At 45.9% G+C, this 19,561-nt stretch overlaps 1 protein-coding gene across 2 annotated transcripts in view; it reads right to left on the bottom strand.

The window, feature by feature from the left end:
- The window catches only part of nr2e1 (nuclear receptor subfamily 2, group E, member 1), a 66,049-nt gene extending 57,970 nt beyond the window's left edge, over positions 1-8,079 (bottom strand). Inside the window, exons 1-2 of one of the 2 annotated variants that reach the window (XM_078400254.1) lie at positions 7,795-8,079; positions 4,542-4,953 (exon numbers count right to left, since the gene is read on the bottom strand). In XM_078400254.1, the coding sequence (XP_078256380.1) occupies positions 4,542-4,566 (25 nt within the window). In that variant the 5' untranslated portion in view covers positions 4,567-4,953; positions 7,795-8,079. Of the gene's footprint in view, positions 1-4,541; positions 5,077-7,794 lie in introns of those variants that run through there. The other variant, XM_078400253.1, reaches the window with a different exon arrangement.
- Positions 8,080-19,561: the final 11,482 nt, after the last annotated feature.

The raw sequence follows: 19,561 nt of genomic DNA, 5'->3' as shown, positions 1-19,561 counted from the left end.
GTCGCAGACGGCTGTGGGGGCCAAGTCAATGGATATTTTTAAGGCGGAGATTGGTAGATTCTTGATCAGTAAGGGTTTCAGGGGTGTAGGAAGGAACTGCAGATGCTGGTTCAAACCGAAGATAGACACAAAATGCTGGAGTAACTCAGCGGGTCAGGCAGCATCTCTGGAGAGAAGGAATGGGTGACGTTTCGGGTCGAGACCCTTCTTCAGACTGGGAGTCTGGGGAGAGGGGAACAAGAGATATAGACGGTGATTATAGAGAAATAAAACGTCACCTAACCCTTTTCTCTAGGGTTTCAGGCGGGTGAATAGGGTTACGAGGGAAAGATAGATAGGCCGTGATTGAAAGGCGTAGATTCGATGGGCCGAATAGCCTAATTCTGCTCCTAGAACTTATGAAAGAATATTTTTAATTTTTTTCTCTCAATCAAAGATTATTCAGATATATTGGATTTTGTTTTAACAATTTGAAGAATTAAGTTTTCAATCGTTATCTGGTGTTTCTGACACGTAGAAATAAATGCAAGCTACCGGGCACCTGAGCTGAAATAAAATGATTTAAAAATGTATCAACATTTTCTACCGTTCCATGTAAATCTTAAAAGGACGCAAGATATTTATCAGCCCTTTTCAATTAATACATTTTGCTCCTTAATAGAATTCTATTGCAACTTGTAAGGCAGTATCCCATTTACTTTTTCTAAACTTCCTGTTTTCTAACACCCGCACGGGTAAACTTTAAATACAATTCAACCAAAGAACAGCCAGCTACTTCTCCAAAGGCCAGGGACAAGACTAGGCGACCGATATTAGTAGTAAAGCAAAGTGGTTTAACGGGTGATCGACTGCTTCAGCCTTGACTTGTGTAAAATAAAAAGAAACACGATTTTATTCACCAGGAAACATGCCTTTAACTTCTGTCAGTAGGGGGTCATTTGACACTTATTGTGTTTAATAATTACTTAAAAGTATATGGCATATTCTATTACTGTAATTACCATCAACGCTATAAGCCGTTGAAAGAAGTTATCTTTGATTTGTGGAAAGTAATTGTTGGGAGACGAGCTGTTTTTTTTTAATCGCCACCCATACAACGTTCTTGTTCCCGCTCAACATCAACTAATAGGCAGAGTTACTGAAAGCTTCCCCGTCTCGCCATAGTTCATCAAACAGCGGGGGTGAAGAAAATAAAAACAGCCCGCGCTCTAGCGAACCCGAGTTAGATAATACCAAAACCATTACAACAAAAAAACGCGGGAAACGTTTTCATTTTTTGTTGTTCTTGTCCTCACCGAGTTAAAAGTTGAACACGCTTTTTCAACAAAAAAAAAAACCCCCAATAAGTTACTCCAGACTGCACAACGCGTACAACATAAACTGCACTGGACAACGCACCAACACACAGCATATAAGTTGTACCAGAAAACACAACGCGTACATGACTCCACAGGTCCAAATGACTCCCCCCCCCGCCCCCGCCCCCGCCCCGTCAATAGCAACTTTGGCAGCATCGACCTCAATTCTAAATGTTAAACTCGCCTCGTTAGATTAGATTGCATTTCGCTGGGATAGTGCAACCGTGCAGAACCTGACACCACCGGCCATTCCTAAAGTCAACCTCGCCTCGTTAGATTACAATTGCACTTGGCTGGGTTAGTGCGAGCGTGCGAAACCTTACTTCATCGACCAGTACAAAAGTTAAGGCGAAACTTTGCTGAAGTTAATCTCGTCTCGTTAGATTCACTCGCACTCCGTTGGGTTTATGTAAGCGGGCGAAGCCTTACTGAATCGACCCATTCTGAAGTTAAAGTGTAAAGCTAAACTTTGCTAAAGTCTGAAGAAGGGTCTCGACCCCGAAACGTCGTCCATTCCTTCTCTCCAGAGATGCTGCCTGACCCGCTGAGTTACTCCAGCACTTTGTCTCTTTCTTTGCTAAAGTTAAACGCACCTCGTCAGATTAACTCGCATTTAGCTGGGTTCGTGTTAGCGTGCAAAACCCTTTACTGCACCGACCAGTTCTAAAGTTAACCTCACCTTGTTAGGACTAATTTACACTTGTTGGAATAAAGTACAAATCTAAATTGTTAATTGGGGAGCGAGGGCTTTGTAAATTGAAGATAGACACAAAATGCTGGAGTAACTCAGCGGGACAGGCAGTATCTCTGGAGAAGGAATGGGTGAAGTTTCGGGTCGAGACCCTTCTTCAGACTCAGACTTCAGATTAAATTCTTCAGACTTCAGATTAAATTGTAATCTGTATCGGCATTAGTGTTCGAAATATTATTCAATAGAGGAATCATGAATAAAATTGGCAACACTGGGAACTGAAGGCGGCAGAGATATTAAAATAGTTTCGTTAATTCTCAAGGTACCATATAGTTCGAATACGACATTTATTGATCTGCCTTCCGATTGCGACTATCGAGATCGCCTGTTCATTTCCACTCTCCATTAAAATTTAGATTTAACTTTCTTTATGTGACTGAAAAAGAACGGTGTTCAAATTTAGCTTTTAGGTGGGGAGGCAGAATCCTTACGAGCTATCTCTCTACAACATCCATTTCAACATCCTTGTAGATAGAAGTCTTTCAAAACGTGTTTCATATTCTAGTTGTGATGCCACGCCTTGATCACATCTTTAACTCCCGCTCTGTTCTGTAACGGGGTGACTTCTTGAGACTGTGCTCGTTATGTAAAGAGAGTAAAAATGCCTTACCCGATGGAAGGCATTGTGAATTGATCAGCAACACTTCCAATAATTTTAGCGCCTCTCCTTTGGAGTCTTGAGTGATATCTCAGCAAGTGCAGGCGATTAGATTTTTAAATTATTTTTTTCAACGCCTCTTGACGATACTTCTTTCTGATCGGGCTTTCGGATTGGAATTTACTTGAAAATTCGGCATCACGAACAGCCTATTGAATAGGCATAATCTGACATTGTCGCTCACTCCCTTCAACGTGTTTGGATTTAGAACAAAATACATGAAATAAAGCGAATTGGTCTTGCACAATGGTAGAATCTCCAACCCAGGCGAGTGGGTTTTAGTTTAAGAAATGGGATATGCCAATAATCTGCTTTATCGCCAGGGCCAGCGAATAGATCAGCATAGATCTGCATAAAATGAGCGTTGTTTCAATTATAATAAACCCGCACACACAAACTCAGTACCTGTAAAATTAAATCGCGGAGTCAATTTGCCCATAGCACTGAAATTATAGATGTACCCGTGTGAATGGCTCGAAACATTGCAGTTCATGGCTCAAAAGGCATTCATCTGAAATACAGTTTGCAGACTGGAACCGATCTGCTGGCAGAACTTTCTTTGAGATCCACACTCAAGTTAAAACATGTTGTTTAAAAAAAAAAGCAACTCGGCACTTCTACAAACTTTCACTCTCCCATTAAATGCTGTCGAAGCTACGAGAGTAAACTGAAACTCTCCCGCCAGTCTTCGGATACTGAAACCTCGTTAAACCGGTATCAAAATTCTGTCCGTTAAACAGTTCCGCGAAAATAGATAGTGGAAATAGACCTTAAATCAAAGATAGACACAGAATGCTGGAGTAACCCAGCGGGTCAGGCAGCATCTCTGGAGAAAAAGGAACCACTATTCCATTCTCTCCAGAGATGCTGCCTGACCCGCTGAGTTACTCCAGCACTCTGTGTCTATCTTCGGTGTAAACCAGCGTCGGCAAATCCTCCCTGCACCTTCTTAAACGATTTAATGGTAAGGACCGGACCTACATACAATGCACTACAATGCTGGGAACTATATTCTGCACTCTGTATCTCCCCCTTTGCTCTACCTATTGTACTTGAGTTTCACTTGACTGTATCTATGTACAATAAAATAACTGCAGATGCTGGTACAAATCGAAGATATTTATTCACAAAATGCTGGAGTAACTCAGCAGGTCAGGCACCATCTCGGGAGAGAAGGAATGGGTGACGTTTCGGGTCGAGACCCTTCTTGTATCTATGTATGGTATTTTCTCATCTGTTTGGATAGCATGCAAAACTAAGCTTTTCACTGTACCTCGGTACACGTGACAATAATAGACCTAAACCTGAACCCAGAGCCGTTCACCGGTGTCAAATGTAATCTTAACTCTAAGCAGAGTTTATATACACCCGGCCGTCGAAATTCCCTCGGCTAAAAACTGCTGTAGAAGTTGATTGAAGATTGATGCAAAAAAAAAGCTGGAGTAACTCTGCATCCCTGGAGAAAAGGAACAGGTGATGTTTCGGGTCGAGACCCTTCTTCAGACTGAGAGTCAAGGGGAAAGGGAAACGAGAGATATTGTTTTGATTTAAGGCCACGGTAGCAACAACAACAACAACAACAAAATCCTCAGTTTACTCTTCGGTCATAGAATATCGCGTGATGCAGATTTGTTAATAATGTGCAGCCTTAGCAGAAAGTATCACGAATCCAACATTAACGCGACTTCCCGAGATCTTGAAAATACGATTGAAACCTTCACTGGAGTTCCACATCACAATAATAGATCAATATTTATAAGTATCAATCACTCACTTGTTGTTCCGGTGGACTTGCTCATTCTTGCAGTCTTGCTATGAGATTGGTTGGCGCCTGGTTATATATTTGAATATATATATATATATATATTATATTTATTTCTGTATATATATATATATATATATATATATATATATATATATATGTAAATATAGCGATATTATCGTTAGCCGGCAGCTAGTCCAACAATATGTTCCGAATTATTCCGATAACTCTTTTTTCACTTTCAACGATAACATCTGATGAGATTCTGATAAGATTTTCCGCTCGCCCCTGTGTCGGTCTTTAGCCGGTGCGGTCCATCCGTCGCGTCCTTCTCCCAGCGACCCTCTGTGGGAAGGATCCGACGAGCCTGTTCAGCGGGTCCATCCGTTATACAACCAGCCTTGGAAAGTTCCGAGCTTCATAGCTGTCAGCGATGAAAAGAGAGAGTGAGAGACAGTGAGAGTGAGAGTGAGTGAGAGAGCGAGAGACAGACTGAGTGAGAGTGAGAGAGAGTGAGAGTGAATGTGAGAGTGTGTGAGAGAGAGAGAGAGAGAGAGAGAGAGAGAGAGAGAGAGAGAGAGAGAGAGAGAGAGAGAGAGAGTGCGAGTGAGAGGGTGAGAGAGAGAGAGCGAGAGCGAGAGAGTGAGTGAGTGAGAGAGAGAGAGAGAGAGAGAGAGAGAGAGAGAGAGAGAGAGAGAGAGAGAGAGAGAGAGAGAGAGAGAGAGAGAGAGAGAGAGAGAGAGAGAGGGGGGGGGGGGAATAAAGACTTTCGATTCAGGAGGGATTAACATTAAAGGAACAGGTTGCAAGCAGTTTCCGGCAATGTGAACCGAACTGTGATTTTGTTGTAAGCATTCGGTTGATATTTTTTGGTCTATGTATCTCTCTGGAGCTGGCTTGAGCCACCGACACGTTCACCCAAAACGAGGGACGTGCTCCAGACAAACGTAGGGGAAAACTTCCTCCCCCGGGCCTCCATAGATTCCAGCTCGCAGCTTTATCTCCCCCCACCCCCCCCCCCCCCCCCGGCCCTCCTACAACTATTAAACCATTACGTCAGGAGCTTTTAAGATGCCAATCGCATTCGGAGCTGTGCATAGACATTAAAGTCACGACAAGAATTTTTGTGTTTGCTCTTTTTTCAAATTTTATTTTCAAAAAACATGAAAGCGGTCGAGAGTGAGCGAGAAGGGAAGAGTTCTGTCAAACAACGATCCAAACAGCAAGAGAAAATATCGACAATAAAGTGTTTGCCTCGTGAACCTGGCAAGAGGGAACTAGAGAGGGAACCGGAGCAGGGGAAACATTGCTTCTTACACCGTTCTCCACCGTAATGGTCAGAATTATTCACTTATAAAATATATATTTTTAAAGCTACACTTCTCGGCAATCTGGTGAGTAGATTATGTACGTAGAAACGTAGAAATGTTACATACGTGTGTGTGTGTGTGTGTGTGTGTGTGTGTGTGTGTGTGTGTGTGTGTGTGTGTGTGTGTGTGTGTGTGTGTGTGTGTGTGTGTGTGTGTGTGTGTGTGTGTGTGTAAAAGAAGAGTCTCGACACGAAACGTCACCTATTCCCTTTCTCCAGAGGTTTTACCTGACCCGCTGAGTTACTCGAGTTTTTTGAATCTATCCTACATATTTTCTCCGTGTTAAACTCGGCTGAAAGCTTCAGGGCGACATCAAGTGCTTTTATTCCCTCGTTATGTGTGTGTTTGTAAGGGGAATTTGCAACTAAGTAATGGTGCAGCTAGACTAGCTACTAATCTAACACAGAGACACCGGCACATAGCAACTAACTTAATGCCGAGACACCAAGACTAACAACTAATCCAACACCGAAGCACCAGGACTAGTAACTAATCCAAAGCCGAGGCATCAGGACTATCAACTAATCTAATGCCAAGACTGGCAACTAATCTAATACCAAGACTAGCGACTAATCTAATACCAAGACTAGCGACTAATCTAATACCAAGACTAGCGACTAATCTAATACCAAGACAAGAAACTAATCTAATAATAAGACTAGCTACTAATTTAATACCAAGACGGGCAACTAATCTAATACCAAGACTAGCAACTAATCTAATACCAAGACTAGCGACTAATCTAATACCAAGACTATCAACTAATCTAATACCAAGACTAGCAACTAATCTAATAGCAAGACTAGCAACTAATCTAATACCAAGACTAGCATCTAATCTAATACCAAAACTAGAAACTAATCTAATACTAAGACTAGCTACTAAACTAATACTAAGACTATCAACTAATCTAATACCAAGACTAGAAACTAATCTAATACTAAGACTAGCTACTAATCTAATACCAAGACTATCAACTAATCTAATACCAAGACTAGTAACTAATCCAATACCAAGACTAGCAACTAATCTAATACCAAGACTAGCGACTAATCTAATACCAAGACTAGCGACTAATCTAATACCAAGACTAGTAACTAATCTAATACCAAGACTAGCAACTAATCTAATACCAAGACTTGCAACTAATCTAATACCAAGACTGGCGACTAATCTAATACCAAGACTAGCAACTAATCTAATACCAAGACTAGCGACTAATCTAATACCAAGACTAGAAACTAATCTAATACTAAGACTAGCTACTAATCTAATACCAAGACTAGCAACTAATCTAATACCAAGACTAGCAACTAATCTAATACCAAGACTAGCAACTAATCTAACACCAAGACTAGCAACTAATCTAATACCAAGACTAGCAACTAATCTAATACCAAGATTAGTAACTAATCTAATACCAAGACTAGCAACTAATCTAATACCAATACTAGCAACTAATCCAACACCGAGACATCAAGACTAGCTACTAATCTAATATCGAGATATCAAGTCCAGCAACTAATCCAACATTATGAGCCGAGCGAATTATGGTACAATGCACAAAACCAACCCCAGAATAGCCGCAGTGGTTTTGCCAAAACGCTACTAGTATCTAATAGGTTGCGGAGCAAAACAATGACTATTATTAAAACAACGATTATTATAAATTTCCCATTGACACCGCAGCCGGCGATTCCCCTGTCGATTTACCCACTGCTAGTTTCAAATGTTTCAGAAACTAAACTCAAGGCAAGGGCTTCCTCTGCCGGGGGACATTCCATTCTTTAGTGCTTCGTGTCGACATTAAGTGACGCTCCGAGTTGGCGAAAGGTAGATAGATAGATAGAAAGGTAGAAAGGTAGGGGTAGACGAGTGGTCAGGGGGTTACCGACCTCGCTGACGGGCATCGCCTCGATCGAAGGCCCGGACCATTGTTGCTGTCCGCATTAAGGGTGGATTTGGCCCGCGGAGATCCTGTACGAAAGTTTTCAGCGCAGTTCCAAGCTGCTACATCGGCTCGCTACATTACGAGTAGGGACCCCGGTCGCTCTGTTCGGCTGTGAAATCGTTCACGGCCCGGCGGGGAAAGGCTTTTCCCTTTGGCGCAAAACCCTGTGGTCCAAGTCTACCGATGACTCCAACGCGCTGGCAGTGAGCTTACTTTAGCAGAGGCGCAAATCTCTCCCGGTGACAGTCACTCTCTCCACGGCCCACTTTCCATCACCACTGCCACGTGACCGTAGAAAGCTCCCCCCCCCCCCCTCTCCCCCTCCCACTTTATGAAGAGCATTTACTGTCAATTTGGACACCTGACATTCTAGCCTTAGAGGGAGTACAGAGAAAGACATTCTAGCCTTAGAGGGAGTACAGAGAAGGTTCACCAGATTGATCCCTGGGATGGCAGGACTTTCATATGAAGAAAGACTGGATAGACTCGGCTTATACTCGCTGGAATTTAGAAGACTGAGGGGGGATATTATTGAAACATATAAAATTCTTAAGGGGTTGGAGAGGCTAAATGCGGAAAGATTGTTCCCGATGTTGGGGAAGTCCAGAACCAGGGGTCACAGCTTAAGGATAAGAGGGAAGTCTTTTAGGACCGAGATGAGAAAACATTTCTTCACACAGAGTGGTGAGTCTGTGGAATTCTCTGCCACAGAAGGTGGTTGAGGCCAGTTCATTGGCTATATTTAAGAGGGAGTTAGATGTGGCCCTTGTGGCTAAAGGGATCAGGGGGTATGGAGAGAAGGCAGGTACAGGTTACTGAGCTGGATGATCAGCCATTATCATATTGAATGGCGGTGCAGACTCGAAGGGCCGAATGGCCTACTCCTGCACCTATTTTCTATGTTTCTATGTTAACTAGCAACCGGCGGGGTTATGAGCCAGTTATGCTCTGCTGGGATTCGGAGCATCAAAATCAAGTCGACACAAGGAACTGCAGATGCTGGTCTACAAAAAAAAAGACACCAAGTGCTGGAGTAACTCAGCGGGTCAGGCAGCATCTGTGGAGAACATGGATAGGTGACGTTTCACAGAGTCCTGGAGTAACTCAGCGGGTCAGGCAGCATCTCTGGAGAACATGGATAGGTGACGTTTCGGGTCGGGAGCCTTCTTCAGACTTTTCTTTTCAATCTAACTCATCCCATTTGTTCGTTGAACAAGCGTAAAGTACGCAACGCATTCACAAAAAAACTTTAAATACAGATAACATATAACCAAGTGCATCGTTTAATTTAACTTTTCCAGAAGTAAAACCTTGCGAAAATGTAGTGACTTTACAGCAGAACATCATCGCCGATGCATAATTTATACTGAACTTGTTCACGTCCTATGATTCATTTATCTGAAGAAGGCTCCCGCGCCGAAACGTCACCTATCCATGTTCTCCAGAGATGCTGCCTGACCCGCTGAGTTACTCCAACACTCTGTGAAACGTCACCTGTCCATGTTCTCCAGAGATGCTGCCTGACCCGCTGAGTTACTCCAACACTCTGTGAAACGTCACCTGTCCATGTTCTCCACAGATGCTGCCTGACCCGCTGAGTTACTCCAGCACTCTGTGAAACGTCACCTATCCATGTTCTCCACAGATGCTGCCTGACCCGCTGAGTTACTCCAGCACCTTTTTTGTTCCACACAATATTTGAGCATCTGCTATTGCTTGTACCTCTAGTTTAATCGTTCGTTTGCCTCCGGGATACGAGGTAGCAAAGCAGCGATAAAAGTGGCAACTCTTTGACCGCGTGAGCATAAGAGTGTGGAATGGTATCTAACGAGGTTATAACAAGGCACAAAATGATTCACAGTCGTAAAGTTTACCAACATTTTAAAAGCATTGGGTTGATTAGTTGAAGCAAGATGCGATTCTTATTTGGCAATGAAAACAATATCACTGTTGGGGGTTTAAAAAAAACAAAAAACACAAAATCTGAAACAAGGAGTGCAATTCACAGGATATTTTGTTCCTTAAAACGAATCTGCGTTGGTTCGAAATCTAAAGAAGGGCCTTTATCCGAAACGTCACCCATTCCTACCCTCCAGAGATGCTGCCTGCCCCGCTGAGTTACTCCAGCATTTTGTGTCTATATTTTGGTAAATGTAAACATTACGCCGATCCAAAACTCTACAAATTAACACCCGAAACTTATAGTGCCAGCGAAAAACTAAAATTATAACCTCATTCTGGGAATAAAATATGCTTAGGTATTAGTTTTGGGCTGAACAGGGAAAAAAAGGTAGATTTAGTTTAGTTTAGTTTAGTTTAGAAACATAGAAAATAGACAATAGACAATAGACAATAGGTGCAGGATGAGGCCATTCGGCCCTTCGAGCAAGCACCTCCATTCAATGTGATCATGGCTGATCATTCTCAATCAGTACCCCGTTCCTGCCTTCTCCCCATACCCCCTGACTCCGCTATCCTTAAGAGCTCTATCTAGCTCTCTCTTGAATGCATTCCGAGAATTGTCCTCCACTGCCTTCTGAGGCAGAGAATTCCACAGATTCACAACTCTCTGACTGAAAACGTTTTTCCTCCTCTGGACTCCCCCAACATTAGGAACATGTTTCCTGCCTCTAACGTGTCCGACCCCTTAATAATCTTATACGTTTCGATAAGATCACCTCTCATCCTTCTAAATTCCAGTGTATACAAGCCTGGTCGCTCCAGTCTTTCAACATATGACAGTCCCGCCATTCCGGGAATTAACCTAGTAAACAAATGCAGGAGGAGGCCATTTGGCCCTTCGAGCCAGCACCGCCTTCATTGTGCTCATGGCTGATCATCCACAATCAGTAACCCGTGCCTGCCTTCTCCCCATATCCCTTGATTCCTCTAGCCCCTTAGCCCTTAGTTAAATTAAATCTAAATTTAGTTTAATTTAGTTTAGTTTAGTTTAGTTTAGTTTAGTTTATTGTCACGTGTTCTGAGATAGAGTTAAAAAAACAGTTTTTTAGTTAGACCTACGAATTAAATTTAACATCTGCTAACCCATCTCCCTTTCTACCCTTGGGAAGGGGTTTCTTGTCTCCCATTGATTAAAATGAACTTTTTCTTATGTAGGCCGTTTGAGAAAAGACGTGTGGTGAGGAACTGCAGATGCTGGATCGCACCGCACATAGACACAGATGCTGGAGTAACTCAGCGGGACTGGCAGCATCCCTGGAGAGAAGGAATGGGTGACGTTTCGGGTCGAGACCCTTCTTCAGATTCCACAGAGGGGATGCAGCGATAGAGGGTGTCGTGGAACTCTCGTCGGAGAGAGGAGAACATTCCTTGAGGAGGTAGAAACATAGAAACATAGAAAAATCGGTGCAGGAGTTGGCCATTCGGCCCTTCGAGCCAGCACCACCATTCAATATGATCATGGCTGATCATCCAAAATCAGTACCCCGTTCCTGCTTTCTCCCCATATCCCTTGATTCTGTTAGCCCTAAGAGCCAAATCTAACTCTCTCTTGAAAACATCCAGCGAATTGGCCTCCACCGCCTTCTGTGGCAGAGAATTACACAGATTCACAACACTCTGGGTGAAATAAGTTTTTCCTCATCTCAGTCCTAAATGGCCTACCCTTTATTCTTAAACTGTGGCCCCCTCACGTTCGCAGATTTCGCAGTTTTTGCAGACAACATATGTCGTAGGCGGGTAGTGCAAATGCTGGTTTAAACCGAAGATAGACACAGAAAAGCTGGAGTAACGCAGCGGATCAGACAGCATATCTGGAGAAAAGGAATAGGTTATTTATTTTCGCCTAATAAATCTGGTATGTTCCTTTTTGTAAAACACACCAATCCATACATCTTCAGACTGAGGAAGGGTCTTGTATACACTGGAATTTAGAAGGATGAGAGGGGATCTTATCGAAACGTATAAGATTATTAAGGGGTTGGACACGTTAGAGGCAGGAAACACGTTCCCAATGTTGGGGAAAGTCCAGAACAAGGGGCCACAGTTTAAGAATAAGGGGTAGGCCATTTAAAACTGAGATGAGGAAAAACTTTTTCAGTCAGAGAGTTGTGAATCTGTGGAATTCTCTGCCTCAGAAGGCAGTGGAGACCAATTCTCTGAATGCATTCAAGAGAGAGCTAGATAGAGCTCTTAAGGATAGCGGAGTCAGGGGGTATGGGGAGAAGGCAGGAACGGGGTGCTGATTGAGAATGATCAGCCATGATCACATTGAATGGCGGTGCTGGCTCGAAGGGCCGAATGGCCTCCTCCTGCACCTATTGTCTATTGTCTATTGTCTATTGTCTTGACCCGAAACGTCACCCACTCCTTCTCTCCAGAGATGCTGCCTGACCCGCTGAGTTACTCCAGCGTTTTGCGTCTATCTTCACTTTGGGAAAAGAAACAGGCGTGTGTATACGCAAAGCACGTCAGTATAATATTTTGGCGAGCACTACGCTGTATTGCGGTACACTGGTCGCCTTCTGTTCCACCGACTGCATGGGCAATCTACCCGCTTTCGGTAACAAGCGTCCCCAAAGCACTTTCACTGCACCCGAATACCACGCATTGTCCTCGCTCTCGTTTCAGGAAGGAGTGCTTCAACCCCCCGACCCCCACCCTCCGCCCCCTCCCCTCAACCCCCCCCCCCCTCCCACCCCCCCCCCCCCCCCCCCACCCTCCAGAACCTTTCCGGGTGATAAACGAGGTGGGGTGACTTGGCGGCAGAGTTGCTGCCTTTCAACGCCAAAGACCCGGGTTCGATCCCGACGACGGGCGCTGCCTGTACGGAGTTTGTACGTTCCGCCTTTCACCTGCGTGGGTTTTCTCCGGGTGCTCCGGTTTCCTCCCACACTCCAAAGACATCCAGGTTTGTGGGTTATAAGAAAATAACTGCAGATGCTGGTACAAATGGAAGGTATTTATTCACAAAATGTTGGAGTAACTCAGCGGGTCAGGCAGCATCTCGGGAGAGAAGGAATGGGTGACGTTTCGGGTCGAGACCCTTCTTCAGACTGATGTCAGGGGAGGCGGGACAAAGGAAGGATATAGGTGGAGACGGGAAGATAGAGGGAGATCTGGGAAGGAGGAGGGGAAGAGAGGGACAGAGGAACTATCTAAAGTTGGAGAAGTCGATGTTCATACCACTGGGCTGCAAAGTTAATTGGCTTCGGTCTAATTATAAATTGACTCCAGTGTGCGCAGTATAGTGCTAGTGTACGCGATGATCGCTGGTCGGCATGGACTTGGTGGGCCGAAGGGCCTGTTTCCGCGCTGTGTCTCTAAACTAAACTAAACTAAACTCTCCCTCTCCCTCTCCCCCGGCTCTCAGTCTGAAGAAGGGTCCCGACCCGAAACCCCAGCCGTTCCTTCTGCCCAAAGATGCTGCCTGACCCGCTGAGTTACTCCAGCATTTTAAACATAGCACAAAAAGTAAGGAAATTTGTGTTTGGTAGATTATTTCTTTGTTGTAACAATGCTTCTTGGCAATAAATCTTATGCCGTTGGAAAGCCTGTTTATTTCCCTTTTAAATGGTGCCACATTTGTAAGGAACATGCATTTGTGGGATGAGCAGCAGAGCTGAGTATGTGGGTTGCGCCCATGAAAAATCTGCCAAATCTTCTCTGCCATTGCCAAACAGCTTATTCTGCCATTGACTCTTGTTCGGTGTTGTTTGGTGGATTGGATGATTGAAGTCTGAAGAAACAAGACATATTGGCAATTTAACAATTTATTCATTTAATAAACAGGAGCCTCAGTAGCGTGTGGAAGAACCATACACAGCCACAACAGCCTGGCACCTCCTCCTCATGCTGGTCACCAGCCTGGTCACACACTGTTGTGGGATGGCATCCCATTCTTCAGCAAGTCAGCCAACGTGGTTGTGTTGGTCACTCTGGCACGAACAGCACGCCCAAGCTGATCCCACAAGTGTTCAATGGGGTTGAGGTCAGGACTGCTGGCAGGCCATTCCATCCTCTCCACTCCCAAATTCTGGAGGTAGTCTCTGAGAAACCCTGCTCTGTGGGGGCGAGCAATGTCACCAGCTTGAAGTTGCCCTATCGCACGGGCCCTATCCAGATCAGTGAAACGTGGCATGCCGATTCTTGGAGCAGACACCTACTGACCACTGTAGCAGGGCCCATGCTCACAGATGCTGCCAATCAGGTGGGAAATAAGGCACCTGATTGTCAGCACCTGGGGGTACCAGAAGCTCAAAACAAGAGTCAATAGCAACAGCAGAATAAGCTGTTTGGCATTGGCAGAGAAGATTTGGCAAATTTTTCATGGGCGTAACCCATATACTCAGCTCTGCTGCTCATCCCACAAATGCATGTTCCTTACAAATGTGGCACCATTTAAAAGGGAAATAAACAGGCTTTCCAACGGTATAAGATTTATTGCCAAGAAGCATTGTTACAACAAAGAAATAATCTACCAAACACAAATTTCCTTACTTTTTGTGCTATGTTTTTATATCTATGCCCGGTGTAAACCAGCATCTGCAGTTCCTTCCTACAAAAGATAAACAAAACGCCCAATGTACGCGTGGGGATGGACGGCGGGCCTAGGATTTATTAGTCATCACTAATTGCCTTTGAAACGAGCGGGTTGAGAGACGGTAGATTACAACGATAAAGAGTCGGCCGTAATTCGACGGGTCTAAAGTCAGACGTGAGCCAGGAGGGTGGCAGATTTGCGAACAGTGAACCAGACAACAATCCGGTGGTTTCATGCTCTATGTCACCGATATTAGTTGTGTGTGTTGCAGATTTATTAGATTAACTTCATTTAACTTCTCCAGCTGGCGTGATAGGGACTTGAGTCTGTGTCTGCTGGTTTATTAGCTCAGCGCTCTCTGGATAGACAATAGACATTAGACAATAGGTGCAGGAGGAGGCCATTCGGCCCTTCCAGCCAGCACCGCCATTCAATGTGATCATGGCTGATCATTCTCAAACAGTACCCCCGTTCCTGCCTTCTCCCCATACCCCCTGACTCCGCTATCCTTAAGAGCTCTATCTAGCTCTCTCTTGAATGCATTCAGAGAATTGGCCTCCACTGCCTTCTGAGGCTGGATCTCTCGCCCAGTATTGTAACGGCTCCATTTATTAAGCAACACCACAAAAGTGCTGGGGGAACTCAGCGGATCAGGTAGTGTCTCTGGAAGGAAATGGATAGGTGATGTTTCTGGTCGATATTCATCTTCAGCCTGAAGAACACTGAACGAGATGCATTTTTCCCCCAAACAAAAACGCACCACTTTTATTGTTTTGTATCTATCTTCGGAGAAAAATCATCACCTGCCGTTCCTTCCTACACATTTTGTCTGCCCAACTGCAAAATTTCCTCAACGTATGTTGAGTTAGATAGAGCTCTAGGGGCTAGTGGAATCAAGGGATATGGGGAGAAGGCAGGCACGGGTTACTGATTGTGGATGATCAGCCATGATCACAATGAATGGTGATGCTGGCTCGAAGGGCCAAATGGCCTCTTCTCGCACCTGTTTTCTATTTTTCTATGCCTACTTTGAAGAAGATCATAAGTGATAGGAGCAGAATTAGGCCATTCGGTCCATCATGTCTCCTCCTTCATTCAATCATGGCTGATTTATCTCTCCCTCCTAACCCCATTCTCCCGCCTTCTCCCCATAACCCCTGACACCCGTACTAATCAACAACACTAGGACTAATCAAGAAATTGCCCCCTCTCTCCGACGGAAGTTCGGCAACTAACTCTCTCTCTCTCTCTCTTCTCTCTCTCTCTCTCTCTCTCTCTCTCTCTCTCTCTCTCTCTCTCTCTCTCTCTCTCTCTCTCTCTCTCTCTCTCTCTCTCTTTCCCTCTTTCCCTCCCTCCCTCCCCCCTCTCTCTCTCTCCCTCCCTCTCTCTCTCTCTCTCTCCCTCTCTTCTCCCTCTCTCCCTCTCCCCCTCTCTTCTCCCTCTCTCCCTCTCTCCCCCTCCCCTTCTTTAGACTTTGTTTATGTTCTAGGAGCAGGTCTACTCCGCCATTCTACTCCACCAGGTCTACTCCGCCATTCAATCATGGCTGATCTATCTATCCCTCTCAACCCCATTCTCCTGCCTTCTCCCATTACCACTGACACCCGCACTAATTAATACTTCGCGGTTCCATTTATTGATACAAATGAAAATACAACAGATATTCAACACGTCACACGCTTGGTCTCTGAATCTTTGGATAATTCCTTGACATGAGACTCATTAATGCCGCTGCAATTACAGATAAATCGATCAGTATCCTGACTTCAGCAAAATGCAAAGTACTGGAGGAACTCAGTGGGACAGGCAGCATCTGTGGATGGAATAGACAGACAACGTTTAAGCTCGGGATCCTTCTTCAGTCTGAACCATTTCCCCCACAGATGCTGCCCGACACGCTGAGTAATTCCAGCACCTTGCTTTGCTCAAGATTCCAACATCTGCTATTTTAGGGTTTTTTTAAAAACAATTTCACGCTAGTTCTGTGTTATCCCGCTTTCTCATCGACTGGCTGGGGGCAATTTACATTGGGCCAGTTAACCTACAAGCCCACACTATTTGGGATGCGGAAGGAAACTGGAGCACCCGGAGGAAACCCACGCGGTCCCGGGGAGAACGTACAAACTCCACACAGACAGCGCCCGAGGTCAGCATCGAACCCGGGTCTCTGGCGACTCCTCGGCGGCGCCACCGTTTTCATGTTTTGCCCAGCGTGCTGATTTTTTTACCTGAATTTAAACATCAATAAAGTGAGACAGAATCCATTTTATTGTCCGTTTCAAACAACATAACTTCTGGAAGAAAATCCCACTTTTAAATTGCGTTTGAGTTCCATAAGTCTTTGTATTGTCCTGGCCCGAAAAAAAAGTTGCCTGTCCATTCCCTCCACAGATGCTGCCTAACCCGCTGTGTTCTTCCACGACTTTGTGCTTTGCTGAAGGTCCCAGCATCTGCTGTTCCTTGTGCTTTACGTAACATTTTAACCCGATATTAAGCACAAAGTGTCTCCAATTCTCCAGCGCTGTGCACCGATTCATATTCCGCACGAAACTACTACCTTCTCTCAGGCCAATGTAGACGATCCCAAGGATTCCGTTATTCCCAAGTGTGGGAGATTTCCTCTCTCTGGACAAAATCGCCAGCGGATCGGGGTTATGGGGGAGAAGGCAGGGGAATGGGATTGGGAGGGACACATAGACCAGTCGTGATTGAATGGCGGAGTAGACTCGATGGGCCGAGTGGCCTATTTCTGCTCCTAGATCTTATGAAGTTATGAGAGGATTGGATCACTGTCTTAGACGAACCGCGTCTCTTGCCCAGAGCAGGGAAATCGACAACCAGACATAGGTTTAAGGTGGGGGGTGGGGATTTAATAAGAACCCGAGGGGTAGCATTTTCACACAAAGTGTGATGGATGTGTAGCTGACGGGGGAGGTAGTCGAGCCAGGTATTAACCCAACGTTTAAGACACAGGTGCATGGATAGGTCAGTGTTCGAGGGACATGGGCCAAACACGGGCAGGTGGGGCGAGCGTAGATGGGGCACGTTGGTGGACGTGGGCAGGTTGGGCCGAAGGGGCTGTTTCCACGATGTGGGACTTTATGACTCGATAACTCACTATTATTTATTCTGCAATTAACTCCGTTAACGAAGGAGCCTTTGCTGGTCCTTGTCAGAGAATCATTTGTGGGATCAGAGTGAGGGCACACGCAAACTGGAGGAACAGCACCTCATTCGAGCTTGGCTCGCTGGCAAGCCAAAGGTGTGTGAACGTTGAAATCTTCGGCTTTAGTTAACACTGGCCTCTCTTTCTTGTGCCGCACCCCTCCCCAATCTTCCTCCCTCCCTCCCTCCCTCCCTCCCTCCCTCCCTCCCTCCCTCCCTCCCTCCCTCCCTCCCTCCCTCCCTCCCTCCCTCCCTCCCTCCCTCCCTCCCTCCCTCCCTCCCTCCCTCCCTCCCTCCCTCCCTCCCTCCCTCCCTCCCTCCCTCCCTCCCTCCCTCCCTCCCTCCCTCCCTCCCTCCCCCCTCCCTCCCCCCCTCCCTCCCTCCCCCCTCCCTCCCCCCCTCCCTCCCTCCCTCCCTCCCTCCCTCTCTTTCCCCCCTCCCTTCCTCCTTCACTCCCTCCCTCCCTCCTTCCCTCCCTCCCTCCCTCCCTCTTTCCCTCTTTCCCTCCCTCCCTCCCTCCCTCCCTCTTTCCCTCCCTCTTTCCCCCCTCCCTTCCTCCCTCCCTCCCTCCCTCCCTCTTTCCCTCTCTCCCTCCCTCCCTCCTTCCTGTGTCCCTCCCTTTGGCTTTACATTTCACTCCTCCTCTCCTTAACTGTCACCCTTTTGTTTCCTGGTCACCTCTAGCCTTAGTCCACCCACCTGCCACCTTACCTGTATCATTCTATCTGGGTTTGAAGATGGGTCGTGACCCAAAACCTCGCCCATCCTTTGTCGTCCAGAGATGCTGCCTTTAACCAGTTGTGTTACTCCAGCATTTTGTGAATTTCCCTTTTCGTAAACCAACAAATGCAGAAGGGTCCCGACGCGAAACGTCACCAATTCCTTTTTCTCCAGAGATGGTGCCTGACCGGCTGAGTTACTCCAACGTTATCGGTGCATCGGTGTAAATCAGCATCTGCAGTTCCTTCCAACTCGAATGAATATGTATTTTGTACCATTTGCAGAGGTGGGGGTGGGTGAGATAGAAATACCGCACAATAACATCCACCTTAGCATCGTGAGGTGATTGCTGAAGGATGTCATATGTTGAAAGACTGGAGCGACAATGCTTGTATACACTGGATTTTAGAAGGATGAGAGGAGATCTTATCGAAACGTATAAGATTATTAAGGGGTTGGAAACGTTAGAGGCAGGAAACATGTTCTCAAGGTGCCACAGTTTAAGAATAAGGTGGTAGGCCATTTAGAACTGAGACGAGGAAAACCCTTTTCAGTCAGAGTTGTGAATCTGTGGAATTCTCTGCCTCAGAAGGCAGTGGAGGCCAATTCTCTGAATGCATTCAAGAGAGAGCTGGATAGAGCTCTTCAGGATAGCGGAGTCAGGGGGTATGGGGAGAAGGCAGGAACGGGGTACTGATTGAGAATGATCAGCCATGATCACATTGAATGGCGGTGCTGGCTCGAAGGGCCGAATGGCCTCCTCCTGCACCTATTGTCTATTGTCTATTGATAGGGTGCCACAAACATTCATAGAATTCCCCCGTGTTTCCCGCCTGGTCGTGTGTGAACGATGACATTTAGGGTACAGGAAATACAAAGGGTGCGGCAGCGGTAGAGTTGCTGCCTTACAGCGCCAGAGACCCGGGTTCGATCCCGACTACCGGGTGCTGCCTGTACGGAGTTTGTCCCTGTGGCCCGCGTGGGTTTTCTCCGGGTGCTCCGGTTCCCTCCCACACTCCAAAGACGTACAGGTTAGTAGGTTTATTAGCTTCTGTAAATTTGTAAAAATGTCCCTAGTGTGTGTAGGATAGTGCTAGTGTATGGGTAGGCGCGGACTCGGTGGGCCGAAGGGCCTGTTTCGCGCTGTATCTCTAAGGCCTACAGTATGAATGCCCCACTCTCGGACCAATGGCCCCAGTACAATGGTGAGGAACTGACCGCACAGTGGAACAGTAAAGTGGAGAGACAATGAACTGCAGCTGCTGGAATCGTGACCAAAACACAAAGTGCCGGAGGAATTCAGTAGGTCAGGCGGCATCTGCGG

This window comes from Rhinoraja longicauda, chromosome 5 (assembly GCF_053455715.1).
Source record: "Rhinoraja longicauda isolate Sanriku21f chromosome 5, sRhiLon1.1, whole genome shotgun sequence".
Taxonomy (NCBI): domain Eukaryota; kingdom Metazoa; phylum Chordata; class Chondrichthyes; order Rajiformes; family Arhynchobatidae; genus Rhinoraja; species Rhinoraja longicauda.
The sequence above is the reverse complement of the archived record's forward strand: the minus strand, read 5'-3'. Positions and strand labels throughout refer to the sequence as shown.